This window comes from Elephas maximus, chromosome 8, assembly GCF_024166365.1.
Source record: "Elephas maximus indicus isolate mEleMax1 chromosome 8, mEleMax1 primary haplotype, whole genome shotgun sequence".
Classification (NCBI taxonomy): Eukaryota; Metazoa; Chordata; class Mammalia; order Proboscidea; family Elephantidae; genus Elephas; species Elephas maximus.
The window spans coordinates 121799620-121827080 of NC_064826.1; the positions used below are offsets into that span (position 1 = coordinate 121799620).

The following is a 27461-nucleotide window of genomic DNA, read 5'->3' on the forward strand; positions in this document are numbered from 1 at the left end:
ATACATGAAAAGATGCCACCATTAGCCATTACAAAAAAACCAAAACCAAACCCACTGCCATTAAGTCGAGTCTGACTCATAGCAACCCTATAGGACAGAGTAGAACTGCCCGGTAGGGTTTCCAAGGAGTGCCTGGTAGATTCGAACTGCTGACCTTTTGGTTCCCAGCAGAACTCTTAACCACTAACCACTAAAAAAAAACTAGAGAGATGCAAATTAAAACTGCAATGAGATACCACCTCACCCCTGCAAACATGGCAATAATTGAAAAACTGAAAACAACAACTGCTGGTGAGGTTATGAGGGGACTGAAACTCTTATATATTGCTGGTGAGATTGTATAATGGTACAACCACTACAGAAAACTGTATGGCATGTCCACAAAAAGCAAGAAATAGAAATACCATATGATTCTGCAATCCCACTCCTAGGTATGTATCCTAAAGATATAAGAGCAGTGACATGAATAGACATATGCATACTCATGTTCATTGTAGCATTGTTCACAATAGCAAAAAGATGGAAATAACCTAAGTGCCCATCAATTGATGAATTGATAAATGAATTGCAGTACATACACACAGTGGAATACTAGGCAACCATAAAGAATAATAAGGATGGCGTCTGGGGTCTTAAACGCTAGCAAGTGGCCATCTAAGATGCATCAATTGTTCTCAACCCACCTGGAGCAAAAGAGAATGAAGAACACTAAAGACACAAGGTAAATATGAGCCCAAGAGACAGAAAGGGCCACATAAACCAGAGACTACATCAGCGTGAGACCAGAAGAACTGGATGGTACCTGGCTACCACCGATGACCACCCTGACAGGGAACATAACATAGAATCCCTGTTGGGGCAGGAGAACAGTGGGATGCAGACCTCAAATTCTCGTAAAAAGACCAGGCTTAATGGTCTGAGACTAGAGGGACCCCGGAGGTCATGGTCCTTGGACCCTCTGTTAGCCCAAGACTGAAACCATTCCCAAAACCGACTCTTCAAACAGGGATTGGACTGGGCTATCTTTTTTTTTTATAAGACAGAAGATGATACTGGTGAGGAGTGAGCTTCTTGGCTCACATAGATACATGAGACTATGTGGGCAGCTCCTGTCTGGAGGTGAAATGAGAAGGCAAAGGGGGACAGGAGCTGGTTGAATGGACACGGTGAATACAGGGTGAAGAGGAAGAGTGTGCTGTCTCATTAGGGGGAGAGCAGCTAGGAGTACATAGCAAGGTGTGTATAAGTTTTTGTATAAGAGACTGACTTGATTTGTAAACTTTCACTTAAAACACAATAAAAAAATAATAATGAGTCTATAAAACAACATGGATCAATCTGGAGGGCATTATGCTAAGTGAAATAGGTCAATCACAAATATTGTATGGTCTCACTGTTTATAAAAGTCAAAAATAGGTATATATACAGAACTCATAGTTCTTTGATGGTTACCAGGGATGGGAATGTGATAGTAGACACTTATTATTTTTGGTGATGGGAAAGGCAATACCCAATATGGGTGAAGTCTGCACAACTTGCCCGAGGTAAATGAAGATGCTAAGAAGAATGCAAGAATAAGGGACAATTTTGGTAAATGCTATAGCCTGCAATTTTGCAACGACAATAATAACCAAAAAAAAAAAAGTGTGTGGTTATTTAGGTAGACAGTATGTATATATGTGTATAACCAAACCTATTGCCGTCAATTCCAACTCATATATGTATAAAAAAATAGGAAGGCATATGTGCATTTATGGGTGTGCATATTCAGGTGTATCTGTAGACATATGTATACACGTTTATTGCACTGCCTATATATTCATATATATAATAAACCACATGGGGGCAAAGATACAGGAAAAAAACGTTTAAAGAGAAGAAAAAAGTAGGAGGACTCACACTTCCTGATTTTAAAACATACTATACAGCTACAGTAATCAAAACAGCCTGGTACTGGTATAAAAATAGACATATGGACCAATGGAATAGAGTTGAGAGTCCAGAAATAAACCCACATATCTATAGTCAACTGATTTTTGACAAGGGTGCTAAGTCCATTCAATGGGGAAAGAAGAATCTCTTCAATAAATGGTGCTGGGAAAATTGGACTTACACATGCAGAAAAATGAAACAGGATCCATGCCGTACACCATACACAAAAACAAATTCAAAATGGATTAAGGACCTAAATGTGCAAACTAAAACCATAAAATTCTTAGAAGAAAAATCAGAGACAATGCTGTCAGGCCTAACTTTTAACAATGGATTACCTAATATAATAACAAAAGCACAAACAGCAAAAGACAAAATAAATAAATGGGACCTCATAAAAATTAAAAACATTTTTTCATGAAAAGACAACCCAAAAAGTGAAAAGACAAGCTACAGACTGGGAGAGTATCTTTGGAAACCGTATATCCAGTAAGAACCTAATAACCAAAATATATATAAAACTTTGACAACTTAACAACAAAAAGACAAATAACCCAGTCATAACAGGGGCAAAGGACATGAATAGGCATTTCACCAAAGAGGATATTCAAATAGCCACCAAACACACGAAAAGATGCTCAATGTCATTAGCCATCAGAGAGATGCAAATCAAAACCACAATGAGACACCATTTCACTCCCATTCAGATGGCTAACATTAAAAAAAAAAAAGAAAGGAAGCAAAGAAAAACAGAGAAAACAACAAGTGTTGGTGAGGATGTGGGGAAATTGGAACCCATACCTATTGCTGGTGAGAATACAAAATGGCACAGCCATTGTGGAAAACAGTGTGGCAGTTCCTAAAAAGACTAAAAATAGAACTACCACACCTGTTGCCATCAAGTCAATTCCCACTCACGGCGACCCTGTATGACAGGGTAGAACTGCCTCCGCAGTTTCCAAGGCTGTCATCTTTCTCTGCCTGCCACATCTTTCTCCCACAGGGTGGCTGGTGGGTTAGAACCACCGACCTTTCAGTTAGCAGCCCAGTGCTTTAACCACTGCATCACCAGAACTACCATATGACCCAGCCATTCCAGTCCTAGGTATATCCCCCAAAGACTTGAAAGCAGAGACTCAAACAGAGACCTGTACGCCAATGTTCACTGCAGCACTAACCTCAATACCCAAAAGGTGGAAACAACCTAATGCCTGCCCATCAACAGATGGATGGATAAATAAAATGTGGTACATACATACAATAGAATACTACCCAGCCAGTAGGAGAAGTGAAGTCTTGATGCATGCTACAATGTATGATGGAGTTTGAAGACATTATGCTGAGTGAAATAAGTCAATCACAAAAGGACAAATACTGTATGACCACATTACACAAAAAGACAAATGTACACAGACCAAAATTTATTAGTGGTTACCAGGGCGGGAGGTAGGGCGGAGTGGATGGAAATACCACATCATAGATAGGGCTGCACAGCCAATTACTCTAAGTGCTGTCAGTAAGTTACACACCCGCAAAGAGCTGAATTGGCAAAAGTTGTGATAAATCTATTTACAACAACAACAAAAAGAGTTGCTGCTGAGGCTGATTATATACGACCAAAAACCTCATAGGATTTGGTTTAGCGGTTTAGGTCATGGTTTCATGGGACATCTCAGTTAATTGGCTTAATGACATGTTTAGTGCCTCTGTTCTACTTCCTAGTTCAGATGCGTAGGGCCTGGGGTCTTAAAAGCTTGCAAGTTGCCCTCCAAGGCAGAGCAATTGGTCTCTATTCACCTGGAAAGAGAGGAAGAAGGGTCAGGAACAGGAGGAGGATACGGAGTGTGTGGCTAATTGCCTCCATGAACAACTGTGTCCTTTGCCATGAGACCCTAACTGGATGGTGCCCGGCTACCAGTACTGAACATTTTGATCAAAGATCCCATAGAAGAATCCTGATAAAAAGGGGGTAAAATGCAGAAGAGAATTTCAAATTCTCACGGACTTCAGACTTCCTGGAGCCATGAGGGTTGGATGAACCCCTGAATCTATTGCCCTGAGATAATCTTTAAACTTTAAACCAAAAGTATCCCCTGCAATCTTAAAACTATAGTTTAGCTTAACTAGTTAAAAAAAAAAAAAAGAACAAAAAAGTCTGCCTTGAGCATTATGCTCTTTTAAGAACTATCTACACGGAATCAAACTGACAACAGCAACTTAAAAGATTACATAGCAACCTTAGGGGCAGTGAATTAATGTTAATGGGAGGAACAACTCAGAAACGGAGGGTGTGAATGGTTATACAACTTGAAGAATGCAATGGGTGTCACTAAATTGAACATGTAGAAACTGCTGAATTGTTGTGTTTTGCTGTGTATACTCTCAACAATAAAGTAAATAAATTTGTATTAAAAAAAAACCACCACAAGTGGATGGCTTTGACAAACAAATTTATTTTCCCACAGTTTAGGAGGCTGGAAATCCAAATTCAAGGCGCTGGCTCTTGCCGAAGGCCCGCTCTGTGGGCTGGCAGGGGTGGGAGTGGTCTCCTTCAGTTTCTGTTCCTCTTCAGGCGTCATGTGACATCTATTCCCCGCCCCCACTCCCACCCCAGCCCCCTCCTTTGTCCTTGCTTCAGTGCCTACTATGATGTTTAAATTCTCAAAAGTGATTGGCTTAAGATACACCCAACACTGATACGGCTTTATTAACATAACAAAAAACCCACTCCCAAATGGGATCACATCCACAGGTATAGGGTTTAGGATTCCAACATATATTCTGGGGGGACACAATTAGCTCTGTAACACAGTCCCTCTCCCCACCTGTTCACTCCCATCATCCCCAAGCAGGCCCCTCCTTGGCTCCCTGATTTCCTGCCTCCCGGCCCTGGGCTCCTGCCTCTGAAGTCCTCTCCACTTGGCAGCCAAAAAAATATTTCTAAAATGAAATCAGGCTCCACTGCCCCTTCCATGGCTCCCACTGCCCCTTCCATGGCTCCCACTGCCCTTGGATAGACCATTTCCTCAGTTATACCAGGATCTTCAAAAAGAGGACCCCTTTTCAGCCTTCCTGCCTGACGAATACCCCCAAGCACAGCCTCCACTTCAGCAACTCTTAAGACCCTGGGCAGGACAGGCACTTCCAAGCCTCTGGCCCTGCTGTTTCCTCTGCCTAGAATGCCCTTCCCCCACACCACCCACATGTCCAGCCCCACTGGCCCTCAAGACCCTGCTCAGCTGAGGCCAAGTGTGAAAGCTGGTCCTTCCTGCTCTCTCCCATCTTCCCAGCCTTGGGCTCCTGGAGTCCCTGTGTGGAGCGGGCACAAAGATGGTGTGGCACCCACAGGTCACCCCACAGAGCGTGAGGTGCCTGCCCTGCACCATCCCACCTAAGCCCCAGACCTAGACACAGGACGCCCAAGGGGTGCACTTCCTTCCTGGCCCCCTCCTAGGCTGCACGGATGCCAGGCACCTTGGCACCGGTAACCAGGTCCACAACTTCATGAAAACCTGCTTGGCTGACATTTTAAAAAGGAGGCAAGGTTAAGTGCTCCCCGGCCAAGCCCCCGTGCCCTCCCCCTCCTGCCCCAGTCCCACCGGCAGAAGAGGTTCTAACTCAGTGTCATTTTAAGCAGGGTGGCATTTAGCTGGGTCCAGCCTTGGAGCAAGACAGGCATGCTCCTGGGTGAACAAGCTCCACTGAGGCATCAGGAAGCTCTTACTTGAAACATGCCTTTCTCACCTCCCTCCTTTGGCCTTGAGACTGGGGCTCCTGTTTTAAAAATTAACCCACAGCTGTGTAAGTCATTTCTGCCTTGGTGCTAGGTCCTTTGTGTGGAAGAAGGGGCCCCAGGAACAGGGCCAGGCCATGGGCAGTGTGGTATGTGGGCCCTCAGCCCACCTAGCCGTGTGGGGTGACCTGGGTGGGGCACTACCCTCTGGGCTCCCTCCCAAGGCTAGACCCAGTGGTTCTGTTCCCTCTAGGACCCAGAAGTCCCAACACAAGCCCACTCCCACCCTCCACAGGCCTTTAGTCATCCTTGGTCAATGAAGTCAGGCTGCACCAAGCAGCTGTGACCCGATGACCCAACATAGCCCCTGGCTCCACTGCCTGGCCCAAGTCACATGGGCCAGAACTGGGCTAAGAGGCTCACAGCCCCCCCCGGACTCCCACGGCCTACAGCTCTGACCCATTTTTCCCTAGGCAGTGTCCCCAGCCAGGGCCCCCTACTAGGCTTCTCCTCTTTTTCCAGCCATTCTTGCCCTCCTTCCTTCTAAGAACGTATTAGACTGGGACTACATCCTCACAGCTAAAGGAACAAGGTGATAACAGTGTGTATTTGGGGGCAGTTGGCAGCGTGTTCTCCTCTTCCTAAGGCCAGCCTGACACAATGGCCTTCAAGGTGGCCCAATTCAGAACCACCCCATGCAGGCTGGGGGTACGTTCTGGAGCGCCCGGTGCCCTGAGCATTACAGGTGAGTTTTCTCTGTGGGGGCCTGGGCAGCCTGTCCTGTCCCCCTCTGAGCCCACAGAACCTAGCCCAGAAGACAGGCTCAACAAGGCCCCCTTGTCCAGAACTGTGCAGAGCAAGCAGGCAGTGTGCTGCAGAGATGTTCGGTTCTAACCAGGCCTGCTTTGATCTCAGCCCCACCACACACAAGCCAGGGCACACAATTACAGCCTCACTAAATGCCTGTGGCTTCATCTGTAAAATGGGACTTGGAGGTAAAGACCCAGCACAGTAAGGTGACCAGCCCAGTGTGTGACACAGGAGGCCTTGCACATCACAAGGACAGACCCGGGCAGCCCCTGCCACTTGTGGCCCCACAGGCCATGTCAAGGGCTCGTCATATCCCAGCACTTCTTTAAAATAGTCACCAGGAGTCCCAGGGAACACAGGGCAGGCAGAATTCTGTAGGCAAACTCAACAGAAGTCGGGTGTTTTTACAGTAATACCAGGGGCTCTTTATGCACAGGCTGAAGCCCCGTCCCAAAGTCCAGAGCCCGGGATGTGTGGAGGGGACTCTCGGAATCAAGCCCTTAAACACAGCCCCACTGCATGCAGCGGGAAGCCCCGCTTGTGGTCTGCGGCCTGTAGGCAGTGGTGCCAGTGTGATGTACTCGCAGCTGCCAGCAGGCACGGGGGCACGGAGCCCACGCACAGAGCCCTCGGGCCAGGCCAGCAGGCACAGGGAGCACGGAGCCCACGCGCAGAGCCCTCGGGCCAGGCCAGCAGGCACAGGGAGCACGGAGCCCACGCGCAGAGCCCTCGGGCCAGGCCAGCAGGCACAGGGAGCACGGAGCCCACGCGCAGAGCCCTCGGGCCCAGGCCAGCAGGCACAGGGAGCACGGAGCCCACGCGCAGAGCCCTCGGGCCCAGGCCAGCAGGCACAGGGAGCACGGAGCCCACGCACAGAGCCCTCGGGCCAGGCCAGCTCCAGGCCAGCAGCACCTCACTCAGGGGCCGCGCCGGAGCAGCTGCAGCAGCTGGGGCACCGCAGGGACTGCATGACGGCTTGCAGTGGCCCCCTGCGGCCCTCTGCAGACAGGCTGTCCTCACTGGTGGGTGCCTGATGCAGCTGCTGGAACTGCATCTCCAGGTGCTTCTGGATGGCCGTGCCCAGCACCTCAGGGTCCACCGCGGCCCCATACACCTCCCACGTCATGCCCTCCGCATCCCACTGCACTTCCCGCACTGGGGATGGTGCCTCCTCCAGGGTGGGTCCCAGAGTCACCCCTGGGAACATGTGCAAGGCCACAGAGGCTTCCAGAGAAGGGCTGGTGGCCACAGCCTTGCAGGCTGCCGTGGGGGCTGCCTGCACACCAGCATCCTGGGCTGTTGGAGAGGACACCAAAGTGGGGGCCATGTCACCGGCTGAGGTCATGGTCCACACGTCTTTGGTCCTGGTACCAGGCTCCACGGCTAACCCGCTGGGACCCCTAGGGTGGGCACAGCAGGAGTACCCAGGTACCCCCCCAGAGAGCCTGTAGTAGAACTTCACCTCATGTTGAGCCTGCAGCCCAGACTCACTCACTGATGCCACCAGCTTGGGAAATGCCAGGATCCCCGTGGCCCGCAGGGCATGGCAGTGGCCACTGGTCCCCACCTCCCTTGTGCCACAGAGGGGAGCTGCTGGAGGCAGAGCATGGCAGGAGGCAGTGGTCAGCTGTCCAGTGGCTGGGGGCCCAGCCTCAGAGATGCTGCTGTGGGCAGCTGTGTCTCCCAGATCTAGTGGTGGCACCCATACCTGACTCTCCCCCAGGGTCCAGGCTGAGTTCGAGGTCCCCACAGTTCTGGAGGCTGCCCCATCCTCAGAATCCAGGTCCCTTTCCAGGCCTGCAGGGGGCTGGCCAGAAGCACTGCCAGGTGGCAACGGAGTCCTCTGGATGAGTGAGCCGCCAAGGGCTGAGCAGCTAAGGCTGGCCTTCCAAACCCCGCCATGCCCCCGAGTCTGGGTGCTGCAGACCAGGTCCGAGTGGCTCCTCTGCACGGCAGTGGTGCTGGGAGACCGCAGGCAACATGGGTCACCACCTCCCATGGCGGAGACGTTGCCCACAGTGCTGCTCTGCCAATGGCCCACAGCTCCAGGCTGTGGCTGGGGACTGGAGTCCCGCACCTGCTCTGCGCTCTCAGCCTGGAGCCCCTCTTCCTCTGGGGCCTGCGGGATGGCGCTGGTCTCACCCAGCTGGGCCTGCCACACAGTGCTGCTGGCGCTCTTCTGGAGCTCTGGTCTCTGCCCATGGCCTTCGCCCAGAAGGCTGAAAGAGCTCTGGGACAGTGGCTGTGGGCAGGGACTCCGGGGTGCCTGGACCTCTGGCTCAGGGTGGCTGGTGCTCATGCTGCCCTGCAGGAGAGAGGGAGGAAGAAGAACTCAGTGGGTGGCAGCACCTCAGCTGGACTCTGTGGTGGCTCAGCACAGTGCAAGGCACACGGGGTGGGTGTCAACTGCAGTCCCAGCCTGCCTGGCACTAACACACTCACCAGGACCATCAGCAAGAATGATGAGCATGGCAGCGACTGGACACTAGGTACCTCAAGTCCAGGTCATCACGTATTACACGTGGACAGGGAGGACACTAAAAATGTCTCATCACCAGGACCTGGCCCTAGTACAGGCCCTAGACACCACCTGCCAGGCCAGCTGCTGACTCTTCACTGCTGCACATGGGCCCATAGCACTGGGGGCGGGGGCTTCGGGTCAAGAGCTCCTGGGAACAGAGGGAAGACAACATTTTAACAACCAGTACAGATCCACTGGAGCCCTGAGGCACAATGGTTGAGAGCTTCAGCTGCTAACCAAAAGGTCGGCAGTTCGAATCCACCAGCCACTCCTTGGAAACCCTATGGGGCAGTTCTACTCTGTTCTATAGGGTCACTATGAGTCAGAATTGACTCAATGGCTACGGGTTTGGTTTTGGTACAGTTCTACCATAAAATGCCAGCCCTGGTCCTCCACAGACACAGTCTTCGTATCACCCTGACTGGGGCCTCCTTGACCAAGCATGGCCAGGGAGGGTGTGTGGGGTCAGTGGTAGTGAACACAGCACATGCCGAGAACTGCCTGGGGTCCCCCACCCTCTCTGGCCCAGCCACCTGGGCTGTCACATCTCAGGGACTCCATCCTGGCAGCTATAAAGGGGGAAAGGGCTCCCTGACTCCCCCTTCATACCAAGGGTGGGAAGAGGCCCCACACATCAGCCGCACATGGGACTCACTCAGCACTATTTGTGCACTCAACATGGTCTCCTGGGCACCTGCTGTGTGCAGGGCTCTGGAGCACGGACATGGAACTAGTGTTTTAGACATGGCTGTGCCCCAGGGATGGTGAGCCAGCATGAAAATATGATACCCACCCAGGACCCACACAGTACCTCCAACCAGACGTGCCCTCCATGAAGCGTAAACTCTTCTCGTCTTGCCAACTCTGCCTGCGTTCTCTCTCTCCCTCTCCCTCCCTGCCACTCCTGTCCCCTATTCCAGCCATACAGACCCCTCTGTGAACAGCCCACTGAACCAACCTCAGCGTAGCATCATCCCCGGCCCCTCCAGCCTCAGCATCTCCTTCCAGGGAAGCCTGTCCTGACCCTCTCAGCTGGCCAGTTCCACTTCTGACTGCACACTGCTGGCCTTGCCACCAGCCTGAAGTTTTCAGACAGGCCTGTGGCCTGTTCCCGTCTCTCCAGCACTCGGCACTGACCTGGCACTCGGATGACATCTGCTCTAAGCCCTGCCAATAGGATGAGCCAACACGAGAACGAGCCCACAAATGGGGCTGGAGGCAGGTACTGAGGAAGGGTCACCCCCTCAGGAGGTGATGGATCAGGAAAGGCCCCCAGACAACCTGCCTCTTAAATTCAGGTGGAGGGAATGGCTTGAGCAGCTGAAACTGTGTCCAGAGCACACACCGGGGAGCAGTGAGCGGTGCTATATAGGCAGGGCTCTAGAGCGGTGGGTGGGCCGGAGCATCTGGGTCAGCCTGCCTGGGCCAAAGCTGTGACTTATGGAGATCGCTCAAGGACTCTCCAGTCAGGCAGTACCAGCTGGGGGCATTTGGGCAGGGACAGCAGGCAGCTGCTGCAGTTTGGCAACTCTGGGCCTGCCCTCCCACTGCTGGGCTGATCAGGACTGCCAGGAAACCTAACCACCCTGGCCTGCCAGGTGAGCAACGCCACCTGGAAAGGGTGTGTGGGAGGGACTCCCCAGGACTCGGTTTCTGTAGAATTAATTACAAACCTGGTGATGGCTGGTGGCTGGTAGAGCCAACAGTGAGCTCAGGGCACAGCTGGAATCCGGTTCAACACAGCTTCCCGCAATGACAAGAAGGTTCCACTCTGCCCTGTCTAGGACACAGGTACCAGCCGCATATGCCGGCTCAGCACCTAACAAGGGACTAAGAAGTTGCGTTTTTTATTTAAATTTAATAATTTAAGTTTAAAAGGCCACGCATGGCTAATGTCTACTGCATGGGACCAAGAAGCTCTGGACACAGCTCAGACTGGGCCGGGAGGCCAGGACGGAGGGAAGGGCACAGGCTCTGACAGCTTCTGGGTGCTGGCCAGAAGGTGAGCACTAAAGGCTGGATGGAGTAGAGGAGATGGGCAGTGTGGTGGGGAAGTGTGAGGGTTTTGACATCACTCAGATCAGATGTGGGCTCCCATTTGGCCCTCCTGAACTCATTGTGGGCTCAGATGAGTCACTGAAGGCCTCTGGGCCCAAGTTTCCTCACTTATGAAATTCAGGTGACACCACCAGCCCTCGCAGTGTGACAAAGCATAGCTCAGGCCTGGCTATGTACCGCAGGTCCTCAGTGAGCAGTGTCCTCCCCTCCCTAGGAGGTACCTGACCCAGGAACTGCTGCACTCCACTAACCCCGGACCTCTGAGGAGGAATCAGCAGAGGAAATGGATGCCTGACCTGGCATCCATCAAGCAGAGTGCAGGGAGCCCCAGGAAGGTCCTGGAATGGCAGGCTGTTCCAGATTGGAGCCCCCAGGTTCAGCTGACCAAGGAAGACCCTGGTCCCCAGGAGTCAGCAAGGTCCTGAGGACATCTCAGGCTCCCTGGGGCTCCACAGCACTGCCCGAGGGGCTTAGGGCCCTGAGAGGAAGCCCCCACCCGCCAGCCCAGCCTGCACTAGGGAGGAAGGCTGTGGCCTAGGACACTCAGCCAAGAAGAAAAGGGTTGGGCAAAATCATCCACAAGCATGACGAAGATTCAAGACAGCCGTGGCAGCTGGACAAGCCAGAGGGCCGGGCCACACCCAGTCTTCTCTCTGCTGCAGGTCCTGGACTTTGGAAGCAGATAGCCCTGGGCTGGAATCCTGCGCTGTCTGGGCACGTCCCCTAGGCTCCCTGCACCCCAGGCCACTCCTCACACGTCTGTGAGCTCACACAAGTATGAGCCATGTTTGCCACGTGGCAGCACAGTTGAGGTTCCTGCTGAGGGCCTGGTTTGGCAAACAGCCCTGTCTGTGGTCAAGTCTGAAGGCCTCCTAAATCACCTCACCTGGAACAGATGAAGGCCCAGAGCACTTCTCAGCTCACGTTCCCAAGGACTCTCCCTGGGCCAGAGCAATCAGAAACAGCCTCCAGAACCAACACCTCAGCCAGCCACCCCCATCTGGGAAAGCCAGCCAAGGCAGGCTGCTCCATAGGAGGGTCAGCAAGGGGACAAGCAGACTACCCCTGCCCCAAGGAGCTCTGGGCCACGAACAGAAAGATGAAAATGTGACTGGAGGAGGGCAGCAAAGCCAGTAACATCAGCATGACAGCAAAACTAAGAGCCCCCAGTTCCTGATCATACACCTCCCTCCACACAGTGTCTCGTTTAATTATAAGGGCTACCCCAAGAGATATATCTTCACCCCCATTTTACAGACCAGGAAGCCGAAACTCAAAGAGGTCTAGTGGCCTGCCCAAGAGCACACAGCTGGAGAGTGCTGAACCAGGGACTAAACCCAGGAGTGCTGCAGGTCTCTATGTACACTCTGAGCACTGTGCAGACCTGTCCTGAGCTGCCACCCTGCACTGCAAGCATCTTGTTACTTCTCTGTTGGCCTGGCTTGCTTGGAGTCCCAACACTCAGCACAGTGCCTGGCACTTACAGTGGTGCTCACAGCATGCCAGCTGGACCAGTGAGTGAGTAGGAGCGAACCCTGGGCCCCCTGCCACCCCTCCCTGCTCCTTAGCAGCAGCAAAGAAGATGAACAAAAGCTTGGTCAGGAGGCCAGCAGACGCGCCTGCACTGGCTGGGAAGACCGTGGCCATTGGCAGGCCCTGGGAGGCAGACCATCACCCAGCCCCTGGTCCAGGAATGCCAAGAAGGCCATGCGGAGAGCCTAAACAGCCTCTGGCTGAGCCCTACCTACCCACCCTAGACCCTCCTAGGGAGCAAGGGCATAATGAGCCAGGCTAGACCCTGGCCCTACTGAAGAGGTAGGAAGGGCTAAACTGGGGGTTCCCTTAGACCCCACAAAACTCGTGAGAAGGCATCGTGACACTACCTGCCTCCACAGACGGCTGCCCAACGCCCAGAGCTAGCTATCACAGAGGGGAATCCGAGGGGATAATGGGGAATAACTATATACCTGTTGGTTTTCCCCACTCGCCTCCACAGTGGCAAATGACAAAACCGAGGCCTCGAGCAGTTCAGAACCCACAGCTGAAAGTGACTGATTCAGAAGCCCAACAAGTTCCTCCCCACCATCGCTAGGCCGTCCCAGCCCTGAGGGAGGCAGGGCTCTGAGGGGAAGTTATTCAGGGTTTCCTCCGGGGGAGGGAGGCTCCCCACAGCTCCCTGTCACCAGCACTTCGGGAGCAATGGGATGCTAAGAAAGCAAGCCTTGGAGTCATGGACTGAAAGGTCTGGTTCCAACCCTGGCTCTTCCCCTTCCTGGCTATGCGCCCCTGGGCTGGTCATCTAGACTCTTTGAGCTTCAGTTTCCCCAATCTGCAAATCCCCACCCTGCAAGGTTGTTGTGAAGATTAAAAGTGATGCCATATGAAGTGTCTGCAACAGTGCTTGTTAATAAAATCTCTTCCTCCTATCAAAAATTACTTGAGCTCAAGGTATAACAGGGACTAGAACTGGGGGCAAAGAGGCCCTTTCAGGCCCTCAAGATACCCCAGAGGCTAGCCTAGTCTTCCTTTTCAACCCTCCTGACCTCCCTCCCATCCTATGACCTGGTCACCATCGTGCCTCCAATGCCCCCATCATCACACTAAGTTTTCCAGAAGCTATTCCAAATTTTTAATCTGGAAGGGTACATGCATGCACACACCAAGGAGTGCACGCGTGCACACACAGAGTCATGTAAGTCAGGCATCTGCACTCTAAATGCCCAGAACAGCACGCCCACTTGCTGTTATAGCATGCAAAGATGCTGGTTTCACCCTAAAGAGACCCTGGAAAGACGTCTTAGCCCAAGATAAAGGACAGAAACACAGAGGTATCCAAGACCCTAGGTGTCTTTGGATGACACCTTCGTCTTAACTGCATCCTTCTCTCCTGCCCCAGTTGTGCCAAGCAAAGCTGCAGCAGCTGTGATCGGTGCCCTGTGACCAACACCGAGCTGTCTTGCTCCCTCAGGTCCCGCCTGTCAGCAACCAGAGGAGCAATCAACTCACATGCTGCAACCAACCAAGGTCATTTTGAGTAACAGCTCCCAGGTCTGCAGGAACTTCCAGACCGGCCCAAACAAAAAGATTGCTGTGTTAACTTGGTCAGAGAATACAGTTTCTATCATGATGCCCCAAGAGAAGCCCATGTCTTTGGGGTACGCCCAGGGAGACTCCCAAGGCCACCCCAAACAGGCCCTACCTCAGATGACACACATGGCATCCTTTTAAGTCCCCTCTTGCTGAGTGGCAGGCATTTATGATGCTTCCAGCAAAACTCAAACAGGAAAAGCAAACCGACATGGTCTGGAGAGGAAATTGGTCAAATGGGCCTTATCCCTCAGGGCCCAGGTAGGGATGCACACCCTACAAATCCCTCATAGCACAGTGGGGCACGGCAATTTCCAGCAGGTGGTCTGATACATGCCATCTGGAAAAGGGGGCCTGACAGGACTGCTCAGGGCCACAGCTGACCAACAAGCCAGGAAAACTCCTGAGAGAAAAGGCAGGAGTGGCTGGAGGAGACAAACCTGCCCAGTCACAGAGATGATGAAGGGAGCCTTAAGGGCAACATGCCCCAGACCACAGGCTGTGCCAGGAAAGGGTTCTGGGTAACCAGGGGCATGTGTCCCCAAGGACACATCCCTGCTCACTAGACAAAGGCTCAGGCCCCCAAGAACCCCTGAGCTTCCTCCCCTGGGAAGTGGTTTGCCTCACACTTCCCTGGAGGGGCCTGGGGTCCGGGAGGCAAACCTAGGTGCAGCCCAGGTGGCCAGTATGTCCCTACCTGCTTACTCACGGGCAACCGCCCTCAACTTGGCCTCCCAAAATTTGGCTGAAGACCCTCCTAGCAGCAAAGGTAGTGACTGGAGGAAGATGGGGCTATATGGGCAAGAGCTAGGGATGGGGGGGCAAGCGAGGTTTGGGGGACGAGGGTGGAGGCAATGGAGGAGGAACGGGAGGGAGGAAGCGACGAAAGAAGGGATAGCAGCAGAGGACGGGGTTAGAGGAAGAGTGCTGAAAAATGGGAGAAGGGTAGAGAAGGAAAATGGAACGGAATAGGACGATGGGATGAGAGACAGGAAGGGAGAGGCGGCCACGGGGGGCAGTTGGCGCGAGGCGGGGGCCGGGGTGCGGGTCCGAGCGCTGGGAGAGGTGAGGAGTGGGGTTCCGGGGCGCAGGCCGGGGCGGCGCTGCCCCCCACTCACACACGCGCCCCGAGCCGCCTCTCATCCTCTGGCCGCCCCGAGCCGCGCAGGCCGGCGGAAGCGCTGCTCCTGAGGCCGCCACAGGTGCCCCAAGATGGAGCTGGAGCCGACCCCGCCTGGGCCGAGGACGCCGCCTCCCGCCGTCCGCCGGGCCCGCGGAGCCCACGCTGGGGAGGGGCCCAGACGGGCGGCCGGCGGGGCGACGCGGGGCGGCCACGCGCTGGGGCTCACCTGGGCCCGCCCCGCGCTCCGCGGCCCCGTCAGCCGCCGGCCACGCCCCCGGCCAGCCCCGCCCCACGACCCTCCCCCTGGGGCACTGCCCTCGCGGCCCCCAGGCTTCCCCGCCCGCCCACGCCCCTGCCAGTCGGCCCCACTCCGCCCTCCGGCCCGGGTCCCCCAGGGCTCTTCGGCCCGGCCCCCCCGCCATGACCCTCCTTCCTCCAGGGCCCGCCCCCCCATGACCCTCCTTCCTCCGGGGCCCGCCCCCCCATGACCCTCCTTCCTCCGGGGCCCGCCCCCCCATGACCCTCCTTCCTCCGGGGCCCGCCCCCCCATGACCCTCCTTCCTCCGGGGCCCGCCCCCCCATGACCCTCCTTCCTCCGGGGCCCGCCCCCCCATGACCCTCCTTCCTCCGGGGCCCGCCCCCCCATGACCCTCCTTCCTCCGGGGCCCGGCCCCCCCCATGACCCTCCTTCCTCCGGGGCCCGCCCCCCCATGGCCCTCCTTCCTCCGGGGCCCGCCCCCATGTCCTCTGCCTTTCTGGCCCCACCTCTGGGCTTGCTCTCGCGACCCCTTCCCCTACCACGCCCGCCCCCCACTAGCTCCTAGCCCCGCCCCTACGGTCCCTCAGTCTCTATGTCCTGGACCCTGCAGCCCCGTCCTCTCAGCTGCACCCTCCCTGACCCCAAGCCCCGACCCCGGTCCTCTGGACTCCGCCTTCACGACCCTCCGCACTCCTGGCCCGATCCCCAGAGCCCCACCTGCCCCCCATGACCCCAACCTCGTAATCTCCTTCCGCAGAGCCGCGCCCTCAGCCCCGACCTGGCAGCCCCCCGGTCCCGCTCCTTAAGGCCTGTATTCGCCCACTCTCTTTCCCCGCCCACACTCCTGTCCCCACCCTGTCCCACGACCCAACCCTGGCCTTCATCCTCCCAGCCCAATTCCCACGGACCCCCATCGGGCTCTTGGACGTGCGGAGGTGCGCCGACCCCACCCAGGCTCGCACCCCTGCCGCTCCCTGAGCCCCGAAACGCCCTCCCTCTCTCCCTCCCCGCCCGGCAACGGTGGGAACGCCGGGTCCCGCCCTAACGGGCGTGGGGGCTGGGCGTTCCAGTCCCTCAACATTCCCGAAGTCCTGACAGCAGCTGGCCGGGCTCGGGCACACAGACCCGCCCAGCCCTTACGGGGTTCCTGCCACCCACCCACGCGGTAAAAGGAACCTGCCTCTGAACAGGCCCCAGAATGCAAGAACTGGTTACCGTTGTCGGCTGTCTTCCGCTGCCCCTAGCTCCGGGGATCTTCAACTTGCTCGCCCAGCAACTTGCGAAGGGCTCCGCACTCCTCCGGTTCAGTAGCCCTGAAGCCAAGGCCGTCTCTGTTCGACTCCTAGTTTGGGAGACCTGGAGGCCAGCCTCACCTCTCTGATCTCTCCCAGCCCTGCGCAGAAAGGCAGCCAGCCCTCGGGGCGAGGCCGAGAGGGAAAGCCCGGGTGTACGCGTGCACCCTTCTTCACTCCTGCGCCCCCGGCCTGGCGCCTGGCCCCGAGGAGGGTGTGCGGCACCATGCAGGGGTGTGGCTCGGGCCCTGCACCCAGCCACCCACCCCACCCCTGGGCTGTTCTCTGCACCTGGAGCCCCTCCGAACTTTACTGTGCCCATCTGTGGCATTGAACTGCCCCTCGGCGGATTGTCTCAAGAACCGAGGGAGGTGACCGATACCACTGCGCCACACACAGCATTTGCCTGACTCATGCTTCACGGAGAGCCGGGTCCCAGGCAGCAGCCTTGACAGTAGCTTCTGAGGACAGGCACCACTACTGCCCATTTCCCTCCGCTGCCCACTTCCCTCCCCTTGTGGCCTGAGATTCGAGCTTGGGGCCTGGTGCCTTGACCCTAACTTCTCTGCTTCCACCCGGGGGCTCCTTCACTGCCTGGCAGGGTGGGTGGGGTTGGCTCAAGGAAACCACTCTCCAGTGCAGTCTTAGAAAACACTCCTAGAGCCTGGCAGACCAGGCAGATTCCCTGAGGTGACAGGAGTGTCTAGGTGGACATCCCAGACCCTGGCCTCCCCACCACACACACCCCGACAGGTGGCTATGCCCTGGCAGGAGGATTCTTCCCAAAGGCAACAGCGGATGGGAGATTCAAGGCCAGCACCCACTCCTGCCCTTGCCCAGGAACTGGGACAGCCCATTCTCCACATCTCAGAAATCTTATTCATACCTCAAGAAAGGATGAGCTACCTGAGTTACACTGAGAATTTCTTACAGATCCGGAGGTCAAACCTGGGCATCCAGAGTCTGCCGAGAGCTTTACACACGTCTGTGTTTCAAGAAAGCCTGCTTGGAGTTAGGTGTCAGTAGAAGTTGGCCACACTGGGCACCCAGCAGATGCAGCCTGGCTGGACTGTGCCACCAGGATCTCTGAGCATTGCCTTGGCCTTAGCCGCTTGTTCGACTGTCCCCTTCTTCCATCTGTGGCCTAGCAAGGAGGTTCCCCTGGTTATGGCAGCTGCCAAAGGAGGGCCTGGGACAAGGCAGGCAAAGGAACATGGATTCCAGTCCCAACTTCTTCACTTATCACTGGCCCTGCGAGCCCACACCCAGGCAAAACTGTTCATCTCTTTGAGCATCAGTGTCTTCAACTGCAGCGTGGCAATAGTCATACCTAGCTCACAGGGCTGTGGTGAAAAGCATGCTTGTGAAAGTGCTCTCTAGAGAGTCATTGCTGCTATCAGTCATTCGACCAAATATTTACTGGGCCCCTTCTGTGCCAGTTCTGGAGATACAAACTGGGACTGCTTGGTGGTAGCACAACAGGATCTGTTGATCGCCTTGGCAGCAGAGGAGGCTCCAGCTTGAGGACCAAATGGGCAAGGTGCCATTTCCTGAGACTGGCTCCTGACAGAAGTGTGCTTAGGAGTCCAGTCATGGCACACTGGGATGCTGGAGACATCAGGTGGGAAAAGGCTGAGAGGGAGCAGCCAGAAAGAGTGAAACAGGGACATTGCAGTGACAGACAGGTCTTAGAGCTAGCCGCCTCAGTGAGGTAAAACCAAAAGCCATTGGAGTGAGTTGGAACGGTGGTGAGTTGAAGGGGAGAATTGGAGACAGTGTATATATGGGTAACTCTTTTAAGCCTGGCCATAAAGGGAAGAGAGAAAAGTGTCACTTGGAAAGGCATGTGGGGTCAAGTATTTTTGTTTTTAGTTTTGTTTCCTGTTTGCTTTTTAATATGATGCCAAGCAACAGAAAACTGTAAGTTAAGCAAAAAGGGACTTCGTTGGAGGGCTGCAGGAAGCTGACAGAATTGAAGCAAATGCTGGGGAACTAGGCATGGTCCTTCAAGACAGGAGCCAGGGGACTCCAGACCCCTCCATAGCCAACACCACTCCACAGTCTCACCCTGTCACCACCACAGAAGGAAGGACTCCAGCCACTTTTCTTTCATGTATCTCTCAGCTCAAGATTCCAGATCCCAGGAGAAAAAAAAAAGCTTATTTGGCAGCATTGTGGCCGTGTGCCACTGTCCTTGGGTGTTGAGACGAATAACTTGGCAGAAAGCATCTCCAGGAGCACTTTGGTCTTTCTTGGTGGGAAGACAGGCTCATTGGTTCACTGGCCCACCAAGACCCCACACAGCAGGAGGGATGTTTTTACCCAGAAGGAGGAGTAGAGGCTGGGTGGCCAGAATCAGACAAAAACCCACCACACATTGCGACGAATTGACTGTATTTGGCAGCTGGGAAGAAAAACTAAACCCATTGCCGTCGAGTCAATTCTGACTCATAGGGACCCTATAGGACAGAGTAGAACTGCCCCATACGGTTTCCAAGGAGCACCTGGTAGATTCAAACTGCTGACCTTTTGGTTAGCAGTCGTAGCTCTTAACCACTACTCGACCAGGGTTTCCAGCTGGGGAGAAAGACCCACAAAAAGGGAGTGGATAAAGATAGAGGAAAGGATGGGAGTCAGTGCTGGCATAAGCCCCCGGTGGGCTGAGATCCAGAACAGGTTACACAGGAAGAGGGGTGGCTTCTCTGTGAGACAGGAGGGCAAGAAGAAATGACAGGGGCAGGACATAAGTAGGGTACCAGAATTTAAGGGTGTTCTTGTTTGATGGTTTCTGTTTTCTCTGTGAAATTAAAGGCCAGGTTATGTGCTGAAACAGAAGGGGGGATCCAAAGGTTGGAAGGTTGAGGAGAGTGAGGAAGTTTGAAATAGTCATTGCAGGGAATGGAAGAGCCCATCGTCCGAAGAAATGCTGTAGCAGATTGCCAGGCAATATTGAGGGCCCAGTCAGGGTTGCCACCGTGAGCAATATCCCTTAGAAAGAATCTTCCTTAAAAAGACAAACAAGTTTTGTCAGGACTTCCAGTTGCAAGAGAGAGAACACCAACTCAAATCTTAAAAGAAGCTCTCTTGACTCTTTTACACTCAATCAACTTGCAGAAAGAGCTGAATTCCCCATTCCGTCAGTGAAAATGGTAACAAAAGTCTACAGCCTTCTGGATGCTGGTGACCATAAGATATACAGTGGTTCACTGGGCCCTTCTGCTCTCATCAGTTGAGTTGTTGGGTTACCAAGAATTGGTTGAGTTTGTACCCAAACTTTTTTATTCCAACAGTGCATGTTGTTGTAATTATGCAGTTTCATTAAATTACACATAAACTGATGGAACGTGAATGTGAAAACAAGGATCAATGGTTTGGAAGGTGAGTCACAAAAATTGCTGTCAGCTAAATGTGGAGAAAGCAACTGTAAAAGACTAGAAGGGAAATCATAACAAATTTAGAAAAATTCTGAATCAGGTTGCTTTCCGACTGTCTTTAACTGACTCATTTATTAGCCAATCATATACCAGACTTGAACTCTGGATAAAAAGAACTAATTCTATAGTTGAGGCAAATAAGAGTATTTATTGAATCTAGCTTTGAGTATTTCTTGAGCCAAGGGCTCAAATGATACGAGTTGGAGGAATTCTTACATAGGCTCTCTCCTCTTAGAAAAGAAGGCTGCTGGCAGCCCCAAATCTGTATCTTCACATCTGGACCTAAAAGAAGAATGGATGTCTCACTCTCAGGCCCCATATCAAATCTCAGAAAAGATTCTGACTGGCCCTGCTTCACAATCCCGGAACCAATTCTGTGGCCAGATGGAGAGAGCTCTTCAGTTGATCAGCCTGTGTCACGTGCTCTTCCCGGAAGGATGGAGGCAGTGCACTGGGACAGACAGTCCTACCAGGATCACAGAGAGGGAAGACAGTTGTCCCCAAAGAAAGGGCAGGATGCCATTTACCAGACTGAGGGGAAAGTGACAATGGGCTGGCCCAAACACAGATGACCTGCTGGAGGCAGCACCTGTGGGCATCTCAGAAAAGGAGATGCTGAGAGTGTGTCATCAGTGCCTGAGGAAGAGAGAGCTTAGACTGTGGTTGAACAGTATCTGGTTTTCAGACAAAAATATCCCTAGAGTGTGAGAGACCCCTCTAGCTGTAAGATCCTTGAGGGAAAAAGCTGTGTCTTTTTAGCAAATACTGACTCCCCAGGACCTGGCATATAATCAGTGCTTGCTGAGTGAATGAATGGACAAAAGAATGAAGAAAGGTAGGTTTTCCTGTTACAATCTCAGTTTGGTTCCACACACATTTTACTGAATCCCTTAGAGGTACCCCCACCACTCATCTGTCAGTTTGCCATCCTGTGGGGGCTTGCATGTTGCTATAATGCTGGAAGCTATACAAGCAGGATTTCAAAAACCAGCAGGGTCACTCAGGGTGGACAGGTTTCAGTGGAGCTTCCAGACTAAGACAGACTAGGAAGAAGGGCCTGGTGATCTACTTCTGAAAATTAGCCAACGAAAACCCTACGAATCACAACAGAAACATTGTCCAACGTGGTGCTGGAAGATGAGCCCCTAGATTGGAATGCTCTCAAAATACACAGTGGCCGCAACAATGGGCAATCATACCAACCAATGATGCCAACAATCACAAAGATGGTGCAGGACCAAGCAGCAGTTCACTTTGTTAGAAATGGAGTCACCATGAGTTGGAGCTGACTTCACAGCAACCATAGGTGCCCAGTCCTTGGCTACGAGCTGGGAACATAGGAATACCTTAACCTCAGAGCATGTGAGATAGGATACCAAGGGATGGTGACGGCCAGCGCAGAAACAATTAGATCACAGTGACTGAAGCAAACCAGGGGTCTGGGAGAGCACAGAGGAGAGACACTGTAATACGTATCTGTTGCTTTCCTTCCCTTTTTAAAAAATGCTATTGTTGTGAAATACATAGAACATAAAATTTGCCATTTTAATCATTTTTTAAGTGTACAATTCAGTGACATAAATTACATTCGCTACATTGGGAACCATCGCCAGTATCTATTTCCAAAACTTTTTTATCACCCCAAACAGAAACTCAGTCATCTGTTGCTATTTTGGCCTCCTAGAGCCTACACCCTCATTTGATTTGGGTGCTAGAGACTGCTAGTTGTCCCCCAGCACTTATTTTCTTCTACAGTAATAGACTCCTTTAGTGGAGCACACAGCTGCCCAGAACAAAGACTACATTCCCCAGTCTTCCTTGCAGCTAGGTGCCATGTGACTAAGTTCTGTCCAATGAGATGTCAGCAGAAGTGATGGGTACCATTTCTTGGCCAAGCCCTTTAAAAGGGATATGCACAACCCTGTCCCATCTCCCCTGGGAAGTCTTGGTGTTAAGCCAGTTTGTACCATTCAGATGAGGGCAAGACCCTAAGGACGTCAGAGCACCTAGATAGAAGAAGCCTGTGTCCCAGCACTGTGGAGCTGCCATATCATCTCTGAACCACTTATGACCAGATTTTACATGAAAGAGAACTTAACCCTCTAGCTTATTTAAGCCGCAGTGTGGATGGGGTCTCTGTTACAGAAGTGAAGCCAATATTACACTAGTCAACACAGTTTTTACCTGAACGAGAGGTGCTGCAGGTAACAGAACTTAATGTTTGAAATGCATACATAGTGCACGCTGGAAAGCTGGAAACCCTTGTCATGCAGCTGATCAAATGATTCCTGCAGCAGCTGTAAGGTCATCTGTCGCTATAGAGGGGATGGCTGAGATTTTTGGAATGTTTCTTGCCACTCTCAAAAAAGTCCTCCATGGGGAGATGAGAGGGTGGAGGGGGTTAGAAGCTGGCGAAAAGGACACGAAAAGAGAGAGTGGAGGGAAGGAGTGTGCTGTCTCATTAGGGGGAGAGTAATTGGGAGTGTGTAGCAAGGTGTAAATGGGTTTTTGTGTGGGAGACTGACTTGATTTGTAAACTTCCACTTAAAGGACAATAAAAATTATTTTTTTTTTTTTTAAAAAAAAAGGCCTCCATGAGCAAGAAGACTTCAGACACAGTGTTCAGGCAGAGATGGAGAGAAGACAGCAGTGCTAAGATGTGCATCAGGGTTGAAAATTCCAACTGCTTCTCCACCGCAAACTGTAGCAGGTATGGAAGATATTTCTGAAGAAGCAATATTAGCAGGAGACAGGACTGTGAGCCCTACTATTTCTAAAGCACTTGCAGTTGAGGGTTCTCAGCCCAGCAACAGCAGCCAGCTCAGGTGGTATGGCCTTCCAATCCAAGCTGAGAGGTGAACAGTGGAGCATAAACCCCAAAACCGGACCCACTGCCATTGAGTCACTTCCAACTCATCCAGCTGATAACTGCAGGCAACCAGAGGCTGCAGTCGGTTTCCCATCTTTCCTTCTCCTGGGTGGCAGTTTCTACTGTGGTCATTCTTTTCTTACTGACTGCAGGATACTGAGTGTGATGAGGTGGGTAACCGGAATTTACAGGATTGTTGCTGTTATTGTTGTTAGTTGTGGTCGATTTGACTCGAACTCATGGAGACCATATGTACAACAGAACAAAACATTGTCCAGTCCCGCACCATCTTCACGATTGTTGGTATGTTTGAGTCCGTTGCTGTGTCCTCAGTAGCATTTTGCCTTCCAACTTAGGCGCTCATCCTCCAGCTCTATTTCAGACAATGTTTTGGTATGATCCATAGGGTTTTCACTGGCTAATTTTTAGAAGTAGATCCACCAGGCCTTTCTTCCTAGTCTTAGCCTGGAAGCTCTGCTGAAACCTGCCCACCACGGGTGGCCCAGCTGGTATTTGAAATACTGCTTGTATAGCTTTCAGCATTATAGCAACATGCAAGCCCCCACAGTATGGAAAACAGACAGATGGGTGGTGGGATTTATAGGATACTGATCTATCAAAAAACACATCCAGACCCAATAGTGTAGGCTGTCTATCCCTGAGATTCTGGGCTTGGAGCTGGATGCAGGCACTGGCAGAACTTAGGGGTTGTCTCCCCTAGGGAAAGGATGTGCTCTGTGTTAGAAGAAAGGACACCCAGATGTTTGGCTGACTAAAGAGGCAGACTGGGGCTGAGACAGCTCATGTCCCCCAGTAACCATCAATGCCTTCTTCTATATAAAGAACCCCTGCTTTTTATCTGTGGGCATGGGAATCCAAGAAAAAAGATAAAATTTCCTCATCTCCCTTGCAGTCATGTTTGGCCAGTGACTGATCAGGGTGAGCGTGGAGTGAAATTATGCCTTTAATCAGAGGGATAAGTCCTCATCGTCCCCCTTTTCTGTTTCCACCAGCTGAGCTGTGGATGTGGTGGCGAAACATCTCAAACCATGAAGATAAAGACCACCTGGGGGAGTGAAGCAACACATAAAAAAATAACATGAGTTCCCAGGCTGCTTACCCACAGACAGGTGAGAAAGAAGCTTCTACGTTGCTTAAGCCAATCTTATCTGAAGTCTCTGTTCTAGCAGTTCAACCTATATCCTAAAAAATACTCACCCTCTCCCCTACTCCTTGCCCATGTGCTTTGGGTGGGTGTTGGGGAGGAGTGTTTGGCTCGATCTCACCCAGTCACTGCATCACATTGCCCTGGCTGCCCAGATTGTTCAGCATAGGTGTGTGTCCCACAGAAGGCCAATGGTATGCAATCATGAATTCCTCCAGGAGTCCTGAGAAAGCAGCTCACTGTTTTCCTGAAGGGGATGTGGGGACTGAAGCTGCCACCACCATTTTTATCAAAGTCTAATACCAGAGCCAACTCAGAGGATGACAAAGTGAGGATATGGATAGAAGCCAGGTCCCGAGTTCATCGTCTCAATCTGAGTACAATTACCTGAATCCAGCTAAGGCTGGGGCTGGTCCCATCCCCTCACTTCTCGATTAAGTGACTTTTTGTTTAAACTGGTTTGGGTTAGGTCTCTGTCCCATTCACAAAAAGGGTCCTCAGTGATACAGTCCTCCACCAAGCCTGGTGGCATTGTGGAGGCATCATGGGACAGGGTTGCCTGAGCTCAGTCTTGAAGGTAAGTCAGAGACCATCTGAAGCTTTCTTGGGAAAAAAACAAAAAAACATTAGTATGCTATAAGGATGTATGTGAATTTGAACCAGAATTGGAAAGTCCAAGTGAGGAACAAGTGAGGCAGCTCCAGGGATCCATTGCTCCATTGCTCACTTCCTGGAGCTTCGTAGACCCTATATCGAGAGCTCTGGCTTTCCTATACCCAGCTCTTTCTACCAGCTGGCACCGTCTACTGACACAGAATTTCCACTTCTTGGAAACTGAAATGCCAAGGCCTCAACTCCTCCTCATGGCATCTCTTGTGTGTGTGTGTGTGTGAATGAGAGAGAGAAAATACACACAACATAAGTTTACCAATTTAACCATTTTAAAGTGTACAGTCCAGTGGCATTAGGTCCATTCACAATGCTGTGCCACCATCCCCACTTCCTAGTTCCAGAACTCCTGGTATCTTCTGACTTGTCCTGCTGCCAGCTGCCTCACTCCCGCCATGCTTCCCTACTACTGATTCGAAAAATGGACTCTGACAGACACAGGTCCATCCTCAACGCCAGAGGCAAACTCAGAAATCCTGGCTGCTGATGGATTCAGCCCCTGGGTCAGGTGCCTTCTCCTGTCCAAAGGTCCCATGGTCGAGGATGTGGCCACCTGGGGGCTTCTCCTCTGCCAGGGCTATGGATGTAGCTGTCACCATTACTGACGTGTCTTTAATGGCTGCACAGAAATATTATACTAGCCAACTCTGTTTTGGAAACCCTGGTGGCACAGCGGTCAGCAGTTTGAATCCACCAGGCGCTCCTTGGAAACCATATGGGTAGTTCTACTGTGTTGTATAGGGTCGCTATGAGTCGGAATCAACTCGATGGCAACAGGTTTTGTTTTTGTTTTTCTTTTTTTTTTTTTAACACTCTTGGCTTTCAGAGGCAGCAACCCAGCTGAAACTGACTTAAGCACAAAAGGAGCATTGGCTCTTTTAAGTGAAGAGTTCAGGGCAGTCAAGCTTGGCTGACTCACAGGCTTAAATGATGGGGTGATGATTCATAGGGACAAGCCTTGCTTCAGTCCCTGACTTCTGCTCTGCCCAGAGGGATAGCCCTGGTGGTCAAGTGACCTGAAGACAGAACAGCTGGATGCCAAACTGTGCTCAGCCCCTTCCTAGTTTAGTGGCCTTAGGCATCTTAATCACCTTGGATTGGCGACCTCACTTTCCACCTCTGAGAAATGGGAACGATAGTCTCAAGAGCTTGCCTCACTCTCTGTCTCCTGCCTTCGCTGACAATTAATTAAGACTGCTTTTGTTTCAAGTCGCAGATATCACCTCACACTAGCTTAAGAAGGAAAAAAAAAAAAAATCAGCTGGAATGTCCACGGGTAGAGTGGCTGCTGGCACCGCAGGGCCCAAGGACTCCAACAGCACACCGTCTCTTTGCCTCTCCATTTCTGCTCTGAGCTCCTATGCTGGCTCCTGCTCCAAGCGGGGGCTTCCAACAGCTCCAGACCACCCTCCTCTAGCTCCACAACTCCTGCAAGGCAGGGAGTGCTCCTTCCCCAACAGGTCCAAAAAAGTTTCAGGATCCACCATGATTAGCCTGACAGGGGTCACGTGCCCATCCCTGAATCCATGGTTGTGGCCAGGGAACGCAATACCCCGAGTGGCCAGGCTGGGCCATGTGCAAACCCCCAGAACAGGGATGAGGGGTGGCATTGGGAAGGGGAAGCAACCAGCTTCACAGGTACTATGTGGACTGGGAGCAAGGGTGGGGGGAGAGTAGTTCCCCCAAAAGAAAAACAGGGTGCTATTGCCAGTAGAAGGGAAAAGCTAGCTAGACAGTGGGGCAGGAAGGAGGGAAAGCTGGGGCATCAGAGCAGGAGGGAGCAAGGGCTCTGGCCCCATCCAGGGACTCATTTGGAGCCAGCATTGTGGAGTGGGGGACAAGGGAAGGGGGGAATTTCTGACCTGACAAGGAAAGATACTCCCTCCCATTCCTCAAAAAAATGAATCCTGTGGCCACACTAGTGGAACCAAAGAAAGGATGTGATGCTGGTGGGGGAAAACCTTCCCCACTTCACAAAGAGGGCCCTGGGGTGACCAGGGTGGCATTTACACACACACATGAGAAGCACAGTCTTCCGCATGTTTCTTGGCCTGGCCTTTATCCCAGTCGGGCAGACTCTCTGTTCCCGAGTGATGAGGAGCGACACTTCCTCAGGCCGGGGCTGACTCTGAAGGTTAATTGAAAGTGGCCTTTATTGTGAGTCAGCCACCGCGCTGAATTATTCATCACCTACAGGCACTCCTAGACTTCCTGCAGCCTTCCTGGGAAAGGCTTTTGCCAATGGAAATATGACTTCCTTTTGGCCATGGAAAAGAGAAACCAGGTCTGCTGCTGTTTGCAGATTTCCCAGCTCCCAGAGACCTGTTGTAAAAATGGGGTGGAGTGGGGTGGGGTGGGGGGGCACCTGGCCTCCTCTAACTTCACAAGTGGGGAGAATCACTATCAAACAGCCCGAGGTTGATTCCTATGAGGCAGAGGTCAGACAGGCTTCCTCTCTCCAAACATTTTACCAATTCTGACACCAGCTGTCCCTCTCACAACGCTCTCT

General features: G+C 52.5%; 1 protein-coding gene across 4 annotated transcripts; it reads right to left on the reverse strand.

Moving 5' to 3' along the window:
• Nucleotides 1–5536: 5536 nt before the first annotated feature.
• On the reverse strand, nucleotides 5537–16315 carry GPRIN2 (G protein regulated inducer of neurite outgrowth 2). 4 transcript variants are annotated; one of them, XM_049894372.1, is made up of 2 exons: nucleotides 16261–16315; nucleotides 5537–8780 (listed from the first exon to the last, which is right to left on the reverse strand). In XM_049894372.1, the coding sequence occupies exon 2, from the start codon at nucleotides 8772–8774 to the stop codon at nucleotides 7389–7391; it is 1386 nt and encodes a 461-aa protein (XP_049750329.1). In that variant the 5' UTR covers nucleotides 8775–8780; nucleotides 16261–16315; the 3' UTR covers nucleotides 5537–7388. The 4 variants fall into 4 exon arrangements, with proteins under 4 accessions (XP_049750329.1, XP_049750331.1, XP_049750328.1 ...); XM_049894374.1 differs by lacking the exon at nucleotides 16261–16315 and adding an exon at nucleotides 10670–10835; XM_049894371.1 differs by lacking the exon at nucleotides 16261–16315 and adding an exon at nucleotides 10670–10729 and having other exon boundaries at nucleotides 5537–9144.
• Nucleotides 16316–27461: the final 11146 nt, after the last annotated feature.

Bases quoted from the DNA above. Each gene is read 5' to 3' on its own strand.
- GPRIN2 (XM_049894372.1), bottom strand. From the start codon at position 8,774: ATGAGCACCAGCCACCCTGAGCCAGAGGTCCAGGCACCCCGGAGTCCC.